A 16,023-nucleotide genomic window follows, 5' to 3' on the forward strand; every position below is an offset into this window, starting at 1 on the left:
GAACGGGAGTGGCAGGAGAAAGCCGGAATGGGTAGTTAGGACTAGCTTCTGGAAGGTGTTGAGTACACTGGAGGAATCTCTGCTGCTGTCTAAAGAATGGATTGGAGGGAATTCCCCAGCGGTCCGATGGTTAGGACTCCGTGCTGTCACTGTGAGGGCCAGGCTTCAGTCCCTGGCAGGGTAACTAAGATCCCACAAACGGTGCGGCCAAAAGTAAAATAAATAAAATAAATAAGAATGGATTGGAGAGGAGCAATGCTGCATGCAGGAAAAACTAGTGGAGAGACTGTTAGATTCTTGGGGGAGGTGGGGGAGAGTGGTAGAAATTATGAGATCTGAACTAAATCGATAACCGGAAGCGGGGAAGAGTTGTAGAGACTGTTGGAAGTAGAATGAACAGGCCTTTGGATCTTAGAATTAATCAAGGATAATGTGATTTTTTTCATGTTTTGAAGACCATGTAGATCATAATGCCATCAACTGAATTAGGCACTTGTTAAACACAAAATAATTGGGAAATAAGATGGGCTACATGTTAAGGTGAGTATTTCTAGTGATGAATTCTGTAGAAATTGAGAACAGGGGGTGATGAGCTGTGCAGATGTTCTCTGGAGGAGGTGGGTGAGGCGGGGTTGGACTGGGCCTTCTCAGGCAGGTAGAATTTCATGGGGCAAAGAGGGGCAGTTCAAAGAGATTAGAAAGCACAAGGCCGATTCTGGGGTAGTAAATCCCCAGCAAGACTGGGACTGAAATGTGGAAAACAGATCACCTCCTTTTCCTGTTTTCAGGGTTCTCCACCCAGGATGACTTCTAGATCAGAGATTGTAGAAGGTGAGTACTGTAGTGACATTCAGCACCTCTTGGGTTCAGGTTCCTGAGCTTTACCTAAATACTTTCCTGGCTCCTGGTGGACTTGAAAGCACTTACTCACGTATTTGCAGAGATGCTTCCTCAGTGTTTCCATGATCTCGGGCATACATTTCCTTTTTCCACTTTTTTGCACAGATACTTAGTTGTGATGGGTTTGATTCTGTATTTTGACTTTTTTATAACAAGTGCTAGAAGAGGAACCAGTGGCATCTAAGACTCATGATCATCAATTGGAATCAGATCCCAACCCTGCGGAAGCGTGTGGTAATTCGTCCACCTCCCTGGAGATGACTAAAGGCGTTTCAAAGGAACAGATTCACCTTGGCTCTAGCCCTAAAAAAGGGGAAAGTTGTGATCTCAGCCACCAGGAAGGACTTCAATCCAGGTCCCTTTATTTGTCCCCCAAAGAACAGTGTGCCCGTCATCAAGACAGGAGGCAATCCTGGCGGCGAGCAAGTATGAAAGAAACGAACCGGCGGAAGTCACTGCCTCCCTTTCATCAGGGCATCACAGGTGGGGTGCCATGTACATAAGACAATGGAGTTCCAGCTCAGATAAGAGGCAGTGAGGTATGGGAGACAGATAGACTTGACTTTGCTGCTTACTAGCTATGTGACTGAGCAAATCTCTCTGAGCTTCAGTTTCCTCATCTGTAGGAGTATCCTAAGATTATAAGTACTGATGTCAAACACCTAGTAAGTGTTCAGTATCATTGCTGTTTATATCATGTTATTAGCTACCCACTGTAATCTATACCATGAACAGAAAATCTGATTTATGGTTGTTCAGCACTCACCTCTGCTAAGTGAATGTTCAACATTCGCCTTTGCTAGAAGTAAAGATTTCTTCCTGTGGCTTTCGGCCTCATATCCTTAAGCAGAACAGAAGGTGGATGGGTCGCTACCTGATTTTAGGCTTTATAACTGAAAATATCTCAGAGGGAAGGACACATAAAAATATCTAGGGTAAAAACCTAGTTTTTTAGACATGCTGTATTTGAATGTGATTTTGTATGAATTTATAATAATAGCATCTCAGTAAGCATTGAAGTACAAGGTTTAATATGGAAAGTAACACATTTCAGGAAGACCTTACTAGCTGTGTGACCTTGAGCAGGTCCCTTAACCTCCTTTGCCTTACGGTCCTCATCAGTAAACGGGATGAAATAATACCTATTTTACGGGGTTGTGTGAGAATTAAATGAGTTGATATATAGCACAGTACTTGGCACATGGTAAAGAAATAGTTCAAGTGTTAAGCTGTGGTGATTATTTTAAAGACATCACCTCACTTCCAGATGTCTCATGTTTAGAAGGAATTCTGGGTAAAAACAGCCATGTAGCATATCAGAAAATTGCCACCACAATTAGGCTCATGCACTTTACTCCGTGAACGTGCCAAGAAACTTCAGTTTTCTAAGATTGCCCTAACCATCTCTGTTCCAGAGCATGTGGGCCTAAAGTTCTGTGTAATAGAAAATTACTGATGCATAATAAGATTTGTTATCTCCTGGTCACTACCAGCCACTTGCCAAGTTTCTTTGGTTATAGGCAGAAGGTATCCAGTTTTTCATGACTAAAAGCAAGGAGAAGTAATCAAGAGAAGGCACAAAAGAACTTTAAAAACACAGCCAGCTGAAGCTGGAGGGCAAAAAGACATGTATCTCTCCCAATTCTCAAAGCAAATTTCCTTTGCTGTATAATAGTTGATGTTTTTAAATGAACATAATCGAAAAAACAGTATCTATGTCTTCTAGTTGTTTGAGGATACAGTGGCATAATTATGTAAAATGCCTGTTCAGTTCTGGCTGACTCACTGTGTGACCTTGGGCAAGTTACCTATTACCTAACCTTTGTCAAATGGAGTTGATAAGGTACTTGGGACTTCCCTGGCAGTCCAGTGGTTAAGACTCTGTGCTTCCACTGCAGGGAGCAGTGGTTTGATCGCTGGTCTTGGAAGATCCCACATGCCGGGCAGTCTGGGGAAAAAATAAAAAAAGATTCACCCAGATAAGATACTTGCCTCAAGTTTTAATGAGGTGTGTATAGCGTTTAATAAAATGCCTTTTAGATAGCAAGTGTTCAACAAATTACTATTAATGTATCATTAGGTCATTATAGAGAGGCAGCATGGTATTAGTGGGAAAACAGGTTTTGGTGATGGACTTGGGGTTGAATTCTGGCTCCACCAGTCTCTGTCTTCAAACAAGTTATATCCCCTCTGAGCTTCAATTTCCCCATCCATAAAATGGAGCTCATAGTTTATAAGAAGATTCTTAAGACAGTGTATGTATGTATGTATGTATTCATTCATTCATTCATTCATTCATGGCTGCTCCACACAGCACGTGGGATCTTACTTCCCCGACCAGGGATCAAACCCGTGCCCTCTTCACTGGGAGCACAGAGTCTTTAACCACTGGACTGCCAGGGAAGTCCCAAGACAGTATTTAAAGCACACTGCAGTGCCTGTCATAGAAATACTGAAATAATCCCACCTCCTTTCTTCAAATGGTGAATATAAAACATAAAAGGAGTTAAATTTTTTTTTAATCTATGTTGTTTATCAAGACAAGATTTTAATGTAGTACATAAAAGGTTCTTATAACTTTTCAAAGTTAGGATGCACAGATGGGTAAATGTCATTCTTTGGTGATCTTGAACAAATTAGATGTGACTATATATGAATTCTCCCTTTAATTAGAGAAGGCTGCTTGGGTTTTCTTAAGTTGGACTGCATCAAGGGGGAGGGAATTTTTCAGTTTTTTTTACTTTGCTAACTAAGTATCCATCTCCTTCAATGTGGTGATATTTTATGTTAGAGCTCTGCAGATCCATCAGTGTCAACATAGCAGAAAGCAAACGGCTGGGCTGTCTCCTGCTTTCCAGTTTCCAGGTGAGAGTCTCATGATTGGGAAATGCTTTTTCTTTTCTTTTTTTTTTTTTAAACTGTAAACTGTGACATCCCCAAAGAGAGATCAGTACTGTGTGATTTATCGGTAAAGGGTAAAAGATATTTCTCTCTAGTGGGATTAATTTAAAAGCCAGCTTTAATCCCAGGAGCTGATCTGTCTCTGGACTAGGCTCTACCAGTCCCGTCGGTGCTGCTGTCGCTGAGCACTTAACAGTCAGATTTCCCCGATCTAGTATATTTTGCTCACTGGCAGCAAATGATGGGAATTTACAGTGAGTGGAGGTCAAATCTAAGTTTAAGCAGTCATTTGAGGTCTGACTGCATTCTAAGTTGGTGTTATATAGCTGACTGGTGATCACATCAGTTTAGATAAGCAAGTCATTTGTGTGAATTAAATGACCATTTTTTTTCCTGAATCAAAAATCAAATCATATAGTCTAGGCAACAAAGAGTTTTTCCCTTACCTTTTGATTTTCTCATTTTGTTTTGTTGATATGAAAAATCTTAGGTGTAGAATTAAATCATGTTTACTCACATTTATTAAACATCATAAAATTACATGAACTCGGGACTGGCCTGGGAAATCTTGGTTGTTGTACTGAAAATGCTTTTCTTTATTTAGTTCTCTGTTCAGAAACTTGAACCTTTCCTAAGGGGCACTGAGGGCTTCAGTCTTGAAAATTTTAGAGCCAAAGGTAAGTTACTAAGACTAGACAAGTGAGCTTTGACCTTGGTCTGTACCTTCTATGAAGGTCAATTGAAGCCCCATTCTCAGGATCCCCATTTACAGGAACTGCTGCCTCACAAAACCAGCTCCCCTCCTTTTTTGGGGGAGTTGCATTAAAAAAATAAGAGTATATGTTTATGAAGTTCAGAAGGGCCAAAAGTGAAGAAAGTGAGCCTCTCTTTCCACCGTGACCCCAATCACAGTTCTTTCCTCCCAGAGGCAACCGCAGTCACCAGCTTCTTGTGTATCCTTGCAGAAAGATTTATTGCATTTCTAAACATTTATCCATTGAAATCAAATGAGTAAACCACTCTACACTGTTTTTTACCTTGTGGTTTTTTTTTTTTAACTTAATTTATCTTGCAGATAGTTCTATATCACACTTATAGAGCCGTCTTGACATTTTAGTAGCTCCATGATACTCCATTTTATAAATGTACCATATTTGATTTAACCAGTTTTTTACTGATGGACTTTTAGAGTTGTTTTCAGTCTTCTACTGTTGCAATGAATGGATAATGAATACCTTTTTATACAAGCCTTTTGGCACATATTCAAGTAAAAGTAAGATAAATTTCTAGGTTGGAAATTAACTAGTGTAATTATACTGTAACTAAAAGTTTAGATTTTTTACTATTTAATTGGTGATAAAAGGTATTTTTTTGTACTTTTAATCTGTGTTTCTTTTTCTTTTGAAGAGGATAATAATTTTTTCATATTTTTAGAGGAGAGCCATTTGTGCTTTATTTTCTGTGTATTGTCTGTCCATATCCTTTGTTCACTTTTAAAAATTGGGATATTGGCTCTTTATATTGATTTTGTAGGAACTCTTTATATATTAAGGAAATTAGCTGTTTGTCTGTGATGTAAGTTACAAATATTCTTTCCCAGGAGTCAGTTTTCAGCTTTCCAGAAAGTAGCTGTTCTCCTTACAGTGTCATTACACAATCATCCAGGTCAGAAATACTCAGTGTTACCCCCTTAAAAGACCTAGAAAATACATGAACTCAGACTTACTTGCCAGTTAAAGCTGTTTATCTCAGAACTGCACTATCACCATAATTAGAGTAGATGTGCCCAGGTTATTTTGATAGCTGTTTAACATATCTTTTTCCCCGCTGCATTCCTCACCTGAATTTAATTGTGAACTCTTCCAAATTTAAGCAGAGACCTGTTTTTACCTTATGCCCATAATTCTTTATTTGCCTCCAACATTTCTCATTACACTCTTGCCCATTGCCTGACTTCTGTAATGTTCTTCCACCCAGTGCCAGCAGATCAAATCTCCTGAAAAGAATGAAATGTCTGTGCAGATACATCTTTTTTGTTTTTGTTTTTTTTTGCGGTACACGGGCCTCCCACTGCTGTGGCCTCTCCCCTTGCAGAGCACAGGCTCCAGACGCGCAGGCCCAGCGGCCACGGCTCACGGGCCCAGCTGCTCCGCGGCATGTGGGATCTTCCCGGACCGGGGCACAAACCCATGTCCCCTGCATTGGCAGGCGGACTCTCAACCACTGTGCTACCAGGGAAGCCCCAGATACATCTTTTTAACTGCTTTTTCACCAGTCAAGTGTAAAAAACACTATTAAAAATGTTATAAAGAGGAGTTGTCTTTCATTTTATCTATACCTATCCAAAGAAAAAAGATAAAATCTTCCTGCATATTTATACTGCTTTTTTAAATGGGTGAGAATGTAACAGGGGACCGTAGAGCTGGGACCACATTAAGTACGTTATATCTTTGTCAGCAGCTCACTGTGAAAATTTGTATTCTCTTTATTTTATAACATAAAATTTTATTCTATTCTCTCTAGCATCTTCTCTTTCTGAAGAATTGAAACATTTTGCAGACAGATTGGAAAGTGATGGAACTCTACAAAAATGTTTTGAAGATTCAGAAGGGTAAGAGCAATTCCCCTTCTGTCCAAAATTATAATTGAATTAGGACTTTCTATTTATTTATTTATTAAAAAAAATTTTTTTAAATATTTATTTATTTGGCCGCACTGGGTCTTAGTTGCACCACGCGGGATCTTTGTTGCCATGTGTGGCTCTTCGTTGCGGCATGCGGGATCTAGTTCCCTGACCAGGGATCGAACCCGGGCCCCCTTCATTGGGGTTGCAGAGTCTTAGCCACTGGACCACCAGGGAAGTCCCTAAAAAATTTTTTAATTAAAGTATAGTTGATTAACAATGTTGTATTAGTTTCTGGTGTGCAGCAAAGTGATTCAGTTACATATACATATATTCTTTTCCATTATGGTTTATTACAGGATACTGAATGTAGTTCCCTGTGCTGTACAGTAGGACCTTGTTGTTTATTTTATATACACTAGTTTGTATCTGCTAATCCCAAACTCCTAATTTATCTCTCCCCACCCCCTTTCCCCTTTGGTAACCATAAGTTTGTTTTCTTTTTTCTTTTTTTTTTTTAAAGATTTTTACATTTATTATTTATTTATTTTTATTTATTTTTGGCTGCATTGGGTCTTAGTTGCAGCATGCAGGATCTTCGTTGAGGCATGCGGGATCTTTCATTGCAGCACGTGGGTTTCTCTCTAGTTGTGCAGATTTTCTCTTCTCTAGTTGTGGTGCACAGGCTCCGGGGCATGCAGGCTCAGTAGTTGTGGTGCGTGGGCTTAGTTGCCCTGCAGCATGTGGAATCTTAGTTCCCTGACAGGGATCAAACCCGCATCCCCTGCATTGTAAGGTGGATTCTTTACCAGTGGACCACCAGGGGAATCCCCCATAAGTTTGTTTTCTATGTCTGTGAGTCTGTTTCTGTTTTGTAAATAAGTCATTTGTGTTGTATTTTAGATTCCATATATAAGTGGTATCATATGGAATTTGTCTTTCTTTGACTTACTTAGTATGATAATCTCTGGGTCCATCCATGTTGCTGCAAATAGCATTATTTCATTATTTTTTGTGTCTGAGTAATACTCCATTTGTGTGTGTGTGTGTGTGTATACACATACGCCACATCTTTATTCATCTGTCGATGGACACTTAGTTTGGTTCCATGTCTTGGCTATTGTATAGTGCTGCTATGAACATTGGGATGCATGTATCTTTTTGAATTAGGGTTTTCATATTTTCTGGACATATGCCCAGGAGTGGGGTTGCTGGATGATATGGTAATTCTATTTTTACTTTTCTAAGGAACCTCCATACTGTTCTGCATAGTAGCTGCACCAACTTACATTCCCACCAACAGTGTTAGGAGGGTTCCCCTTTTTCCACAGCATTTATTATTTGTAGACTTCTTTTTCTCACCACGCAGCTTGTGAGATCTCAGTTCCCCAACCAGGGATTGAACCCAGGCCATGGCAGTGAAAACCTGGAATCCTAACCACTAGGAGACCAGGGAGCTCCCTGTAGACTTTAATGATGGCCATCCTGATGGGTATGAGGTGATACCTCATTGTAGTTTTGATTTGCATTTCTCTAATAATTAGCGATGTTGAGCATCTTTTCATGTGCCTGTCGGCCATCTGTATGTCTTCTTTGGAGAAATAAAACTTTTTATTTTAATTAGACAGTTGTTCATGCACTCAACAAACGTTTATCCAGCATCTCCTATGTACCAGGCTCTTCTAGAAGCTGGAGATAAATAGTGGTAAATAATCAAACAAGATCTCTCTTCATGTACATTGTAATAGGAGAAACAGTCAAACAAATACATAGAAAATAATGATTTCAGATAGTGATAATCTAAGAAGTCAGTAAATATGAGAGTGACTTGAGGGGTGGGCAACTTTAGCTAGAGTGTTCAGAGAGGTCCTCGAGTGATTTGACCTCTGCACTGAGACCTATAAGACCTGGATGGTGAGAAGGAACCAGCCATGGAAAGATGAGAGGAAAAGTGCTCTTCAGATCTTCACTAGCCATGCAAGTTGGAGATAAATTTATGTTCTTTAGCTGTTGACAAGCAAGAACATTAGGAGAAATTTTGCAGTCGCACCCCAAACTGGTCGTTCCTCTTCAGGGGCAGCACCCAACCCTCTACCCACTGCCTGTAACAAATCATGTAACTTGGGCTTACACTTTTGACTTCACAAAGGTCTACCTTTCTGTGGATCCTTAGAATTAACATTACTATTCAGGAAATGAAAAATATTTTAGTTCAACATAGCTTCTCTTTTAATACAGTATATATATATATTTTTTTCCATCAGCACTCATTGTTTTTCACTGTACATATCTTACCATGAGAGAATTACATTTATCAGGCAGCACTGAAGCTATTTATTCCCTTCTTATTCCATTAATTAAACTATAATACAATCACTTGGGTTACCCATAATCAATCTTTGGAAGATTAATATAGGATGCTATTCTTTTGCTCGTATTTGGCCTCTGCATGGTAATGAAACAGCAATAAGGTTTATCTTCCCATAACTTAATGCAGTATATTTAAGCCACAGGCTGCTGCATCTCAGCCAGAGGTGATAGGGGCTGTTTTTCACAGGCCTTGGTAGGAAAACACGAACGGTGACACAACTAATTTGCTTTTGCCAGGTAGAGTACCAAGTACATCTGCATATAATTTTGGCATTTTCAGTGCCTCCTGCTTTTCCTTTAGGATTAATCGCCCCACAGAGCCAAGGCATGGGTTTAAGTAAAACATATCCAACCAGTAGCTTCAGTTTAAGTGGGAAGACAAGATGGTTATATGGAAAAGTACTGTTGGTTCTTAAAAGATATTAAGGTTTTGATTAGTGGGAAGGGAATAGGCTAAAAAACGGTGTGAACAGAACTTTGGAGATTGAAGCCCTCAGATGTTTGATGCTGAATGGCATTATATGAGACAGAATAGATAAAGGGTAATAGGAATCAAAGTTAATGAGCTGGACAGAGCCAGAACCTTAAGTGAACCTTAAGTGACAGGTTAAGGAGTTTTGGCTTTTCTTCTGAATGTAGTGAAGGGTCACAGAATTTTTAAGCAAGGGAAAAAATTAAAGGAAATATTTTAAGAAAGGTTAATCTGGCTGTGTGTGAATTAGAATTGGTGAGAGAAATAGATGATGAAGAGACCACTGAGAAAGCTGTTACCTGGTGCAAAAGTGAAATAGAGCCCAAGAATAAATATTTGTTGAAAGATAAATTCTGGGACTCCCCTAGTGACGCAGTGGTTAAGAATCCGCCTGCCAATGCAGGGGACACGGGTTTGAGCCCTGGTCCAGGAAGATCTCACATGCCGCGGAGCAACTAAGCCCGTGCACCACAACTACTGAGCCTGTGCTCTAGAGCCCGTGTGCCACAACTACTGAGCCCACACACCTAGAGCCTGTGCTGTGCAGCAAAAGAAGCCACCGCAATGAGAAGCCCGCACACCACAACAAAGCCCTTGCAAAACGCTACTAGAGAAAGCCTGCATGCAGCAAGGAAGACCCAATGCAGCCAAAAAAATATAAATTAAAGAAAACTTTTTAAATAAATAAATAAATTTAAATCTTCAGAAAAGTTTTTTTTTTAAAAAAAGAAAGATAAATTCTGAACATGTTTTATTGCCGTTAAAATTATGTAAGTTGTCCATAGCAAGTGTGCTTGGAAGATTTGTGTTAATCTCATCATCCTGTCTGTATTCTAGAAAAGCACCAGATTTGTCTCTGGAAACATCAGTGGCTGAGATGAAGGAATATATAACAAAGTAAGTGAAAATGAGTGAACCTTTGTTGGAAAGTCTACATTCATCTGGGGAAAATAACTAAACCTGGGAAAAAGGAATAGTAAACATCCTGTTCAGTGTGTCAATACTAGTGTATCCCCACTGGAAGTTAGACAGCTGCACACTGGGGTTTTATGGGCTGTACTAATGGCCAGTTTCATAGAATGGAGTCTAGAGACTAAAGATGTGGATTTGATATTAAGAACTCGTTTGATTTGATTAAATTAATAGCCTTTTAATTGGTCATGCTTTCTCATCCTTTTATGACCTTTTTATTCATATCTTAGAACCAGAGTAGACACCTAATACACTTATTGTTGCCCTGAGTGATTCAGAGTGAGATGATCAAAAATTAACTGAATTATTTTCTGTTCCTATAGGTTTTCTTTAGAACGTCAGAGTTGGGATCGGCTCTTGCTGCGCTACCAGGAGGAGGCTGAAGAGATCATATCCAGGTTAGATCTGTGACAGGAAATAGGAAGCTTTTACCTTGTGGAATTTGATTTGAATTGATTTCAGTTCTCTTAGCACAAATTGAACGATGAATCCATTCTTAGAGGCCAATCAACTCATCAGATCTCTGTAATGTGTATATTAGCACTTTGTAAATGGAGAGTGAGGGGGAAGGGAAGGAAGGATTGTCACTATTTTCAGTCAAAGAACAGAATTGCCTCTGTTCTGTGTCCTTGGCTGCCATTCCACATCCTGGGGGAGACAGGCACATTTCTGGCCTGTACCTGGCAACCTGGGGCTGGGCTAAGAACATGGCCTTTGAGCTGCAGGTATGGGAGAGGACCCTGGCCAGGGCCTTCATGGAGATACAGACATGAAATGGGTAATGGAAGATGAAGTGTAGGAGAGAGAGGATCTTTGTCTGGGTCTTGAAGACATAAGAAAATGGGTAAGTGCTAGATTTTGATTTCATTTTACCATCCAAACCAGTGATTTTAAGCTTTTTTTCCCCAAACAGAATCTTAGCTAGAAATGTAACTATAAAACATTAGCCAAAATAGTAATTGCAAAAGTGGCCTCTTAGTAGAGAGGTGCTTTGAGGAACACAGTTTGAAAAACTCCTCCATTCTAAGCATTGATGTTTATTAGTTACTTTCTTCACCCTTTAACTGTTCTATTTATGAAGATAGATAATGTATAAGATGGCAGTTTCAGAATAAAAACTTTTGATGGGGCATAGCTTAATAGTTAAGAGGAATACTTCTGGAAGCAGGCTGTCTCTGTTGAAATCCTAACTACTCCTTACTTCTGTGACCTTGGGCAATCTGAAGTGCCTCATTTGAAAATGGGGATAATATTAGTTCATACCTCGTTGGGTTATTATGATGGTTAAATAAGGTTAAATGGAAAGTGCTTAGCTGTGTCTGGCACCCAGTAAGCGCTCAGTAAATTGTAGTAGCTGTTACTAAAGAGTCATCATCAGTTTTCATGAACTGTCCATTATATTCAGTTTGTGGTTGTTGGGGTTTTTTGGCCACACACCGTGCAGCTTGCAAGATCTTAGTTCACCGGCCAGGGATCAAACCCACACCCTCGGCCATGAAAGCCCGGAGTCCTAACCACTGGACCTCGAGGGAATTCCCTATATTCAGTTACTTTAGATAATTGAAGTGGGCCAGCATCTCTTTGGCAAAAGATTATAGACGTTGACTTCAGGATAGCAGGCTTTGGCTTTACCCCAAGTGTAGTCCTTTTTGTAAATGGACCTTACTTGTTAGGTGGAGTCAGCTAACCTTCTAGCATTTCCTGGAGTCCAGGGGTATAAAAATATTAATATTGGATAATGATCTCAGAATCTCCTGTTAGTTAGAGAGCCTGTACTTTCAGTACAGGGTGGAAGAGTATTGATTCAGGTTAATAAAGCCTTCTAGGAGGATTTTTCCCTAGGTAATCTTTACTGTTTTCCCCAGGAAATGATTGTAAAATTATTTGAAAGCTCTTTTGTTTTGTGTTTAGAGGATCAACTGAAACCAAAACTACTGAAGTTGAAGTGGAGCCTACAGCATATCTTGGGTCTTCCCAGAGTGAAGTCCTTAATACAAAGCCTGACTACCAGAACATATTACAGAACCAGAATAAAGTCTTTGATTGTATGGAGTTGGTGGTAAGTTGGGTCATGTTTCTTTTGTTGAGTTATCCAGCTTTGCTACCTTGTCATCCTTGGAAATTAAAAGATGTGGAGAATATGAGTAATTAGATGAGATAAGAGTATATTCAACTCTACCTTGGGGAAACATGGAGAGACAATGGAAGAAAAGAAACGAATAAATGGTGATAAGTGTTAATAAATCAGGTGGAAGGAGGGCTGTAGGTTGCTATATAGAGGGGTTGAAGGTCCTGCTAAGGTTCTACTTTAATAAGACTTGAAAGAAATGAGGAATGATCCATGAGGACATTTTGGAGAATAGTAGTGTATCAACCCAAGTATTAACAGGAAGCACATGGCATTTGATATAGGATAATTCAAGGAGAGTCTGTTTACAGAGGGGCTAAGTACAAAAGTGTGGGTTTCAGGAAACCAAAAGTAATCTGGGGCTTAGAGGCAGCTGAGCTATTACCTGTCGGCTGGAGGGAGGAACAGTTACTGTGGCACCTGGCAGGGAGTCATATAGTGAGTGGGATGCTTTGAGAGAGCCATGACGTTCAGTTGAGAGACACAGCTAACTCGAGATGACCCTTCTGGAAGCAGGCCTGGGTAAAATACCCTGACCTCATTCAGCTCCCTCGCACTTGGCTCCCTCTTGGCCAAGCCCACCCAGAAACCAGAGGACATGGGATCTTGTTGGAGGTTATGCAGGTCAGCCTGCTGGGGCATGGAGCAGTGTGGAGAAGCGTGGAGTGGGGAAGTCTGGCATAAGCATTCCAGGTTGAAAGAACAGCAAAAGCAAAGCTCCTGAGCAGGAGCTCGCCTCACATGTTTGAGGAGCCTCAGAGACACCTGGACCCTTACAATTGACAGCTGTCTTTTGTCTGCAGATGGACGAACTGCAAGGATCCATGAAGCAGCTGCACGCCTTTATGGAGGAAAGTACCCAGTGCCTCCAGAAGGTGTCAGTACAGCTCGGTAAGCCTGTCTTAAGGGGACCAGAGCTTGTACTGTTTTATGTCTCATAGCCCTTCGGATACACACTGCCCTTCAAAACATATGGTCTCAGAGGGTAAGGCCTATATCTAGTGGGGTTTCTTTTCCCCTCACAATAACTATTACGTTGTGGGTACTCAAGGTTGATGGGAAATTTGTAGATGTAAATTCCACAGCAGCACAGTAGACTGAGAATTAAATCTCCACAAACTGTGTTGTTTGGGTAAATCCAAGACTTAAGAAATACCCATTCCTTTTTTCCCTTTTCATTCTTCAAGAATCCACTAAGTGACACTGACATTACTTATCCATCACTTTGCCTGACCACCTCCAGCCCTAAATTATGTGCTATAAATACCTTCATTTCATTATTCATTGGATGGTATTGTGGTTGTAGTTGCAGCTGGCTTTCCTACTAGACTGCCATCTCGTAGAGGGCACATGCTCTAATTTGTTGTTGGAATGCCCTTCTGTGTGTCTGGCACAGTGTCCACACAGTAAGTTTTCAATAAATGGTATTTGAATTCAATTGAAATTTATTTTGTGGCTCCTTTTCTCTGCAGGGAAGAGAAGCACGCAACAATTAGATCCTTCACCAGCTCGAAAACTGCTCAAGCTTCAGCTACGGAAGCAACCGAGAGATTGCTCTAAATCTTGTCAGTGACCTTATGCAGCTTTTCTGCCACAGGATGCTCCAGAGGAGAGAAACAGGAAGAGTGCCCTAGTGCACGGCAACTGCACAACGGGCTGAGCGGTGACATCTGCCCTGTTGCCTTTGAAGATAACTGGCTGACTATAAAGCACTTCGATATTTTTCTTAAAATGATGGAATTTATGCATCTGAAAGAAGGTCATATAGAAACTTTTTCCAAGAGTGTGCAAAATGCTTGAGACTGCTGCTTTGGAATGACCTTCAGAACTAGGGTCCCATATTCTTTTAAACGTCCTTTGTGATCAGAAACATTCCTCTTGTGAAGATGTTTTTCAGGTTTTGAAGCAACGCGAAGTCATTCAGGGCCAAAATCCAATAAACATTTTAGGGATCGTTCTGGTTGTAAAGGGAATGAGACTGATTTCTAGTGTGGCTTTGAAGGTGATTTTAGGCAGAGGAGTTGTGAGCACTGTTAGCATCGTGTGGATACATAAACCACATTACAACATGTCCAAATTGAAGGAAGTACCACTCATTCTCTATATCCTGATGTCTGTAGTGTGCTTTAGCTTTTAATATTGAGTCGACATCCTAAATCCTGGATTCATGGCAAGAAGGGGTTAAGTACCTCTTTTCATTGTTCTCCATATCTGTTAATAATCTGCATTATAAGATTGCACGTACTTAAAAGCTTTCCCTTGTCTCTGTGTATATTTTGAGTGTATAAAAACTGAAAAGGCAGGGAAGGCTTAGCAGAAAATAGGACTGCCAGGATCTGGAAGTGAACAGTAGTGTGGAGATACGCCTCAGCATTAACTACCAGTAAAACACCAACGAATTTATTGTTAGTGTCTCTTATTCTCTCATCCTCCTATTAGGACAAAATCCATTTCACTTAAATACCCAGTCATTATCCTAAGTCTTAAGCCTTCGCCTAAGCACCAGTTAGTGAGAGGTGATATCTCCTTGCTTTGACCTACATTCCTTATTCTTTCATAGATTTGCAGAGCCCCTGCTGTATGCCACACACAGTTGCAGGAACTGGGAAGAGAGCAAAGAACAAAAACAGACCTGGAACTTCCTTTCATGATGCTCACAGTCTAGTGGGGACAAGGGAACAAGAAGACACGGAACAAGAAGAGACCCTTTTCCACAGAAGTGATGTTTTAGTTAACTTGGGAAGGAGAAAGGAGTTAAATAGGGCAGTTATTTGAGGTAAAAGGAGCAGCATTTACAAAGGTCTGAGGGGAGAGAGAAAAGTGTAAGAGCCACGTGAGACAAAGATAATCGAAAGTCATTGGAAGGTTTTGAGAGAGAGAGAGAAAGGATCATAGCTTTATCTTTAAAAGATCAGGGACTTCCCTGGTGGTCCAGTGGTTAAGACTCTGCACTTCCACTGCAGGGGGCGTGGGTTCAGTCCCTGGTCAGGGAATTAAGATTTTGCATGCCACACGGCAGCAGCCAAAAAAAATCACTCCAGTTGCTGTTTGGAGAACAGACAGAAGCAAGTATGTGTGGGTGTGAGACCAGTTGCGCTATTGTAGTCATCAGGTGGGGAATGACAACCTGTGCTGGGAGTTGGCAATGGATGAGTGCGGGGAGTCGTCCACAGTGTCTGGAACATAGCAGGCATGTCACCTACGTGTTACAAACGCCTAACTGCCACGTATTAACTGACCGAGGAAAAGTTATTTAACCTCTTATTTGTAAGATTGGGGGAATGACAGAATCTATACCACAGGGATGCTTTAAGGGTTAGATTAAGTAATGTAAGTTTAGAACAGTGGTATGAATAGGATGGAGGGGGTGGGTAATAGAGCAGATAATGAGATGGGAAAGCTTGCAGTTCAGTTTTGGGATGCCAAACATGTCAACTAGAACGTTGGATATACAGGTGGAAAACTGGGTAGGAAAACCTGGACTAGAAATAAAATTTGGGAGTTACTGATACCCAGTTATTAAAGCCTTAAGAGTAGATAATATTGTCCAGAGTAGAGCAAGAAGGGAAACTGGACAGACCCGAGGAAAGCTTTTAAGAATCAGAGGAGTGGTGTTAATTGCCTACTCTCAGAAGCAGAATAGTATAGTGGAAAGAG

At 40.5% G+C, this 16,023-nt stretch overlaps 1 protein-coding gene across 1 annotated transcript; it reads left to right on the plus strand.

Annotated features, from left to right (window-relative positions):
- The first annotated feature begins 788 nt into the window (after positions 1 to 788).
- DSN1 (DSN1 component of MIS12 kinetochore complex) lies at positions 789 to 14,213 on the plus strand. The gene is made up of 10 exons (XM_007447736.1): positions 789 to 831; positions 1,057 to 1,383; positions 3,692 to 3,765; positions 4,406 to 4,478; positions 6,325 to 6,412; positions 10,104 to 10,163; positions 10,562 to 10,636; positions 12,150 to 12,297; positions 13,170 to 13,257; positions 13,839 to 14,213. Exons 1-10 carry the CDS (start codon positions 804 to 806, stop codon positions 13,937 to 13,939), a joined length of 1,062 nt encoding a protein of 353 aa, XP_007447798.1. The 5' UTR covers positions 789 to 803; the 3' UTR covers positions 13,940 to 14,213.
- Positions 14,214 to 16,023: the final 1,810 nt, after the last annotated feature.

The sequence above is a fragment of the Lipotes vexillifer genome, unplaced genomic scaffold, assembly GCF_000442215.2.
Source record: "Lipotes vexillifer unplaced genomic scaffold, Lipotes_vexillifer_v1.1 scaffold397, whole genome shotgun sequence".
Lineage (NCBI taxonomy): Eukaryota > Metazoa > Chordata > Mammalia > Artiodactyla > Lipotidae > Lipotes > Lipotes vexillifer.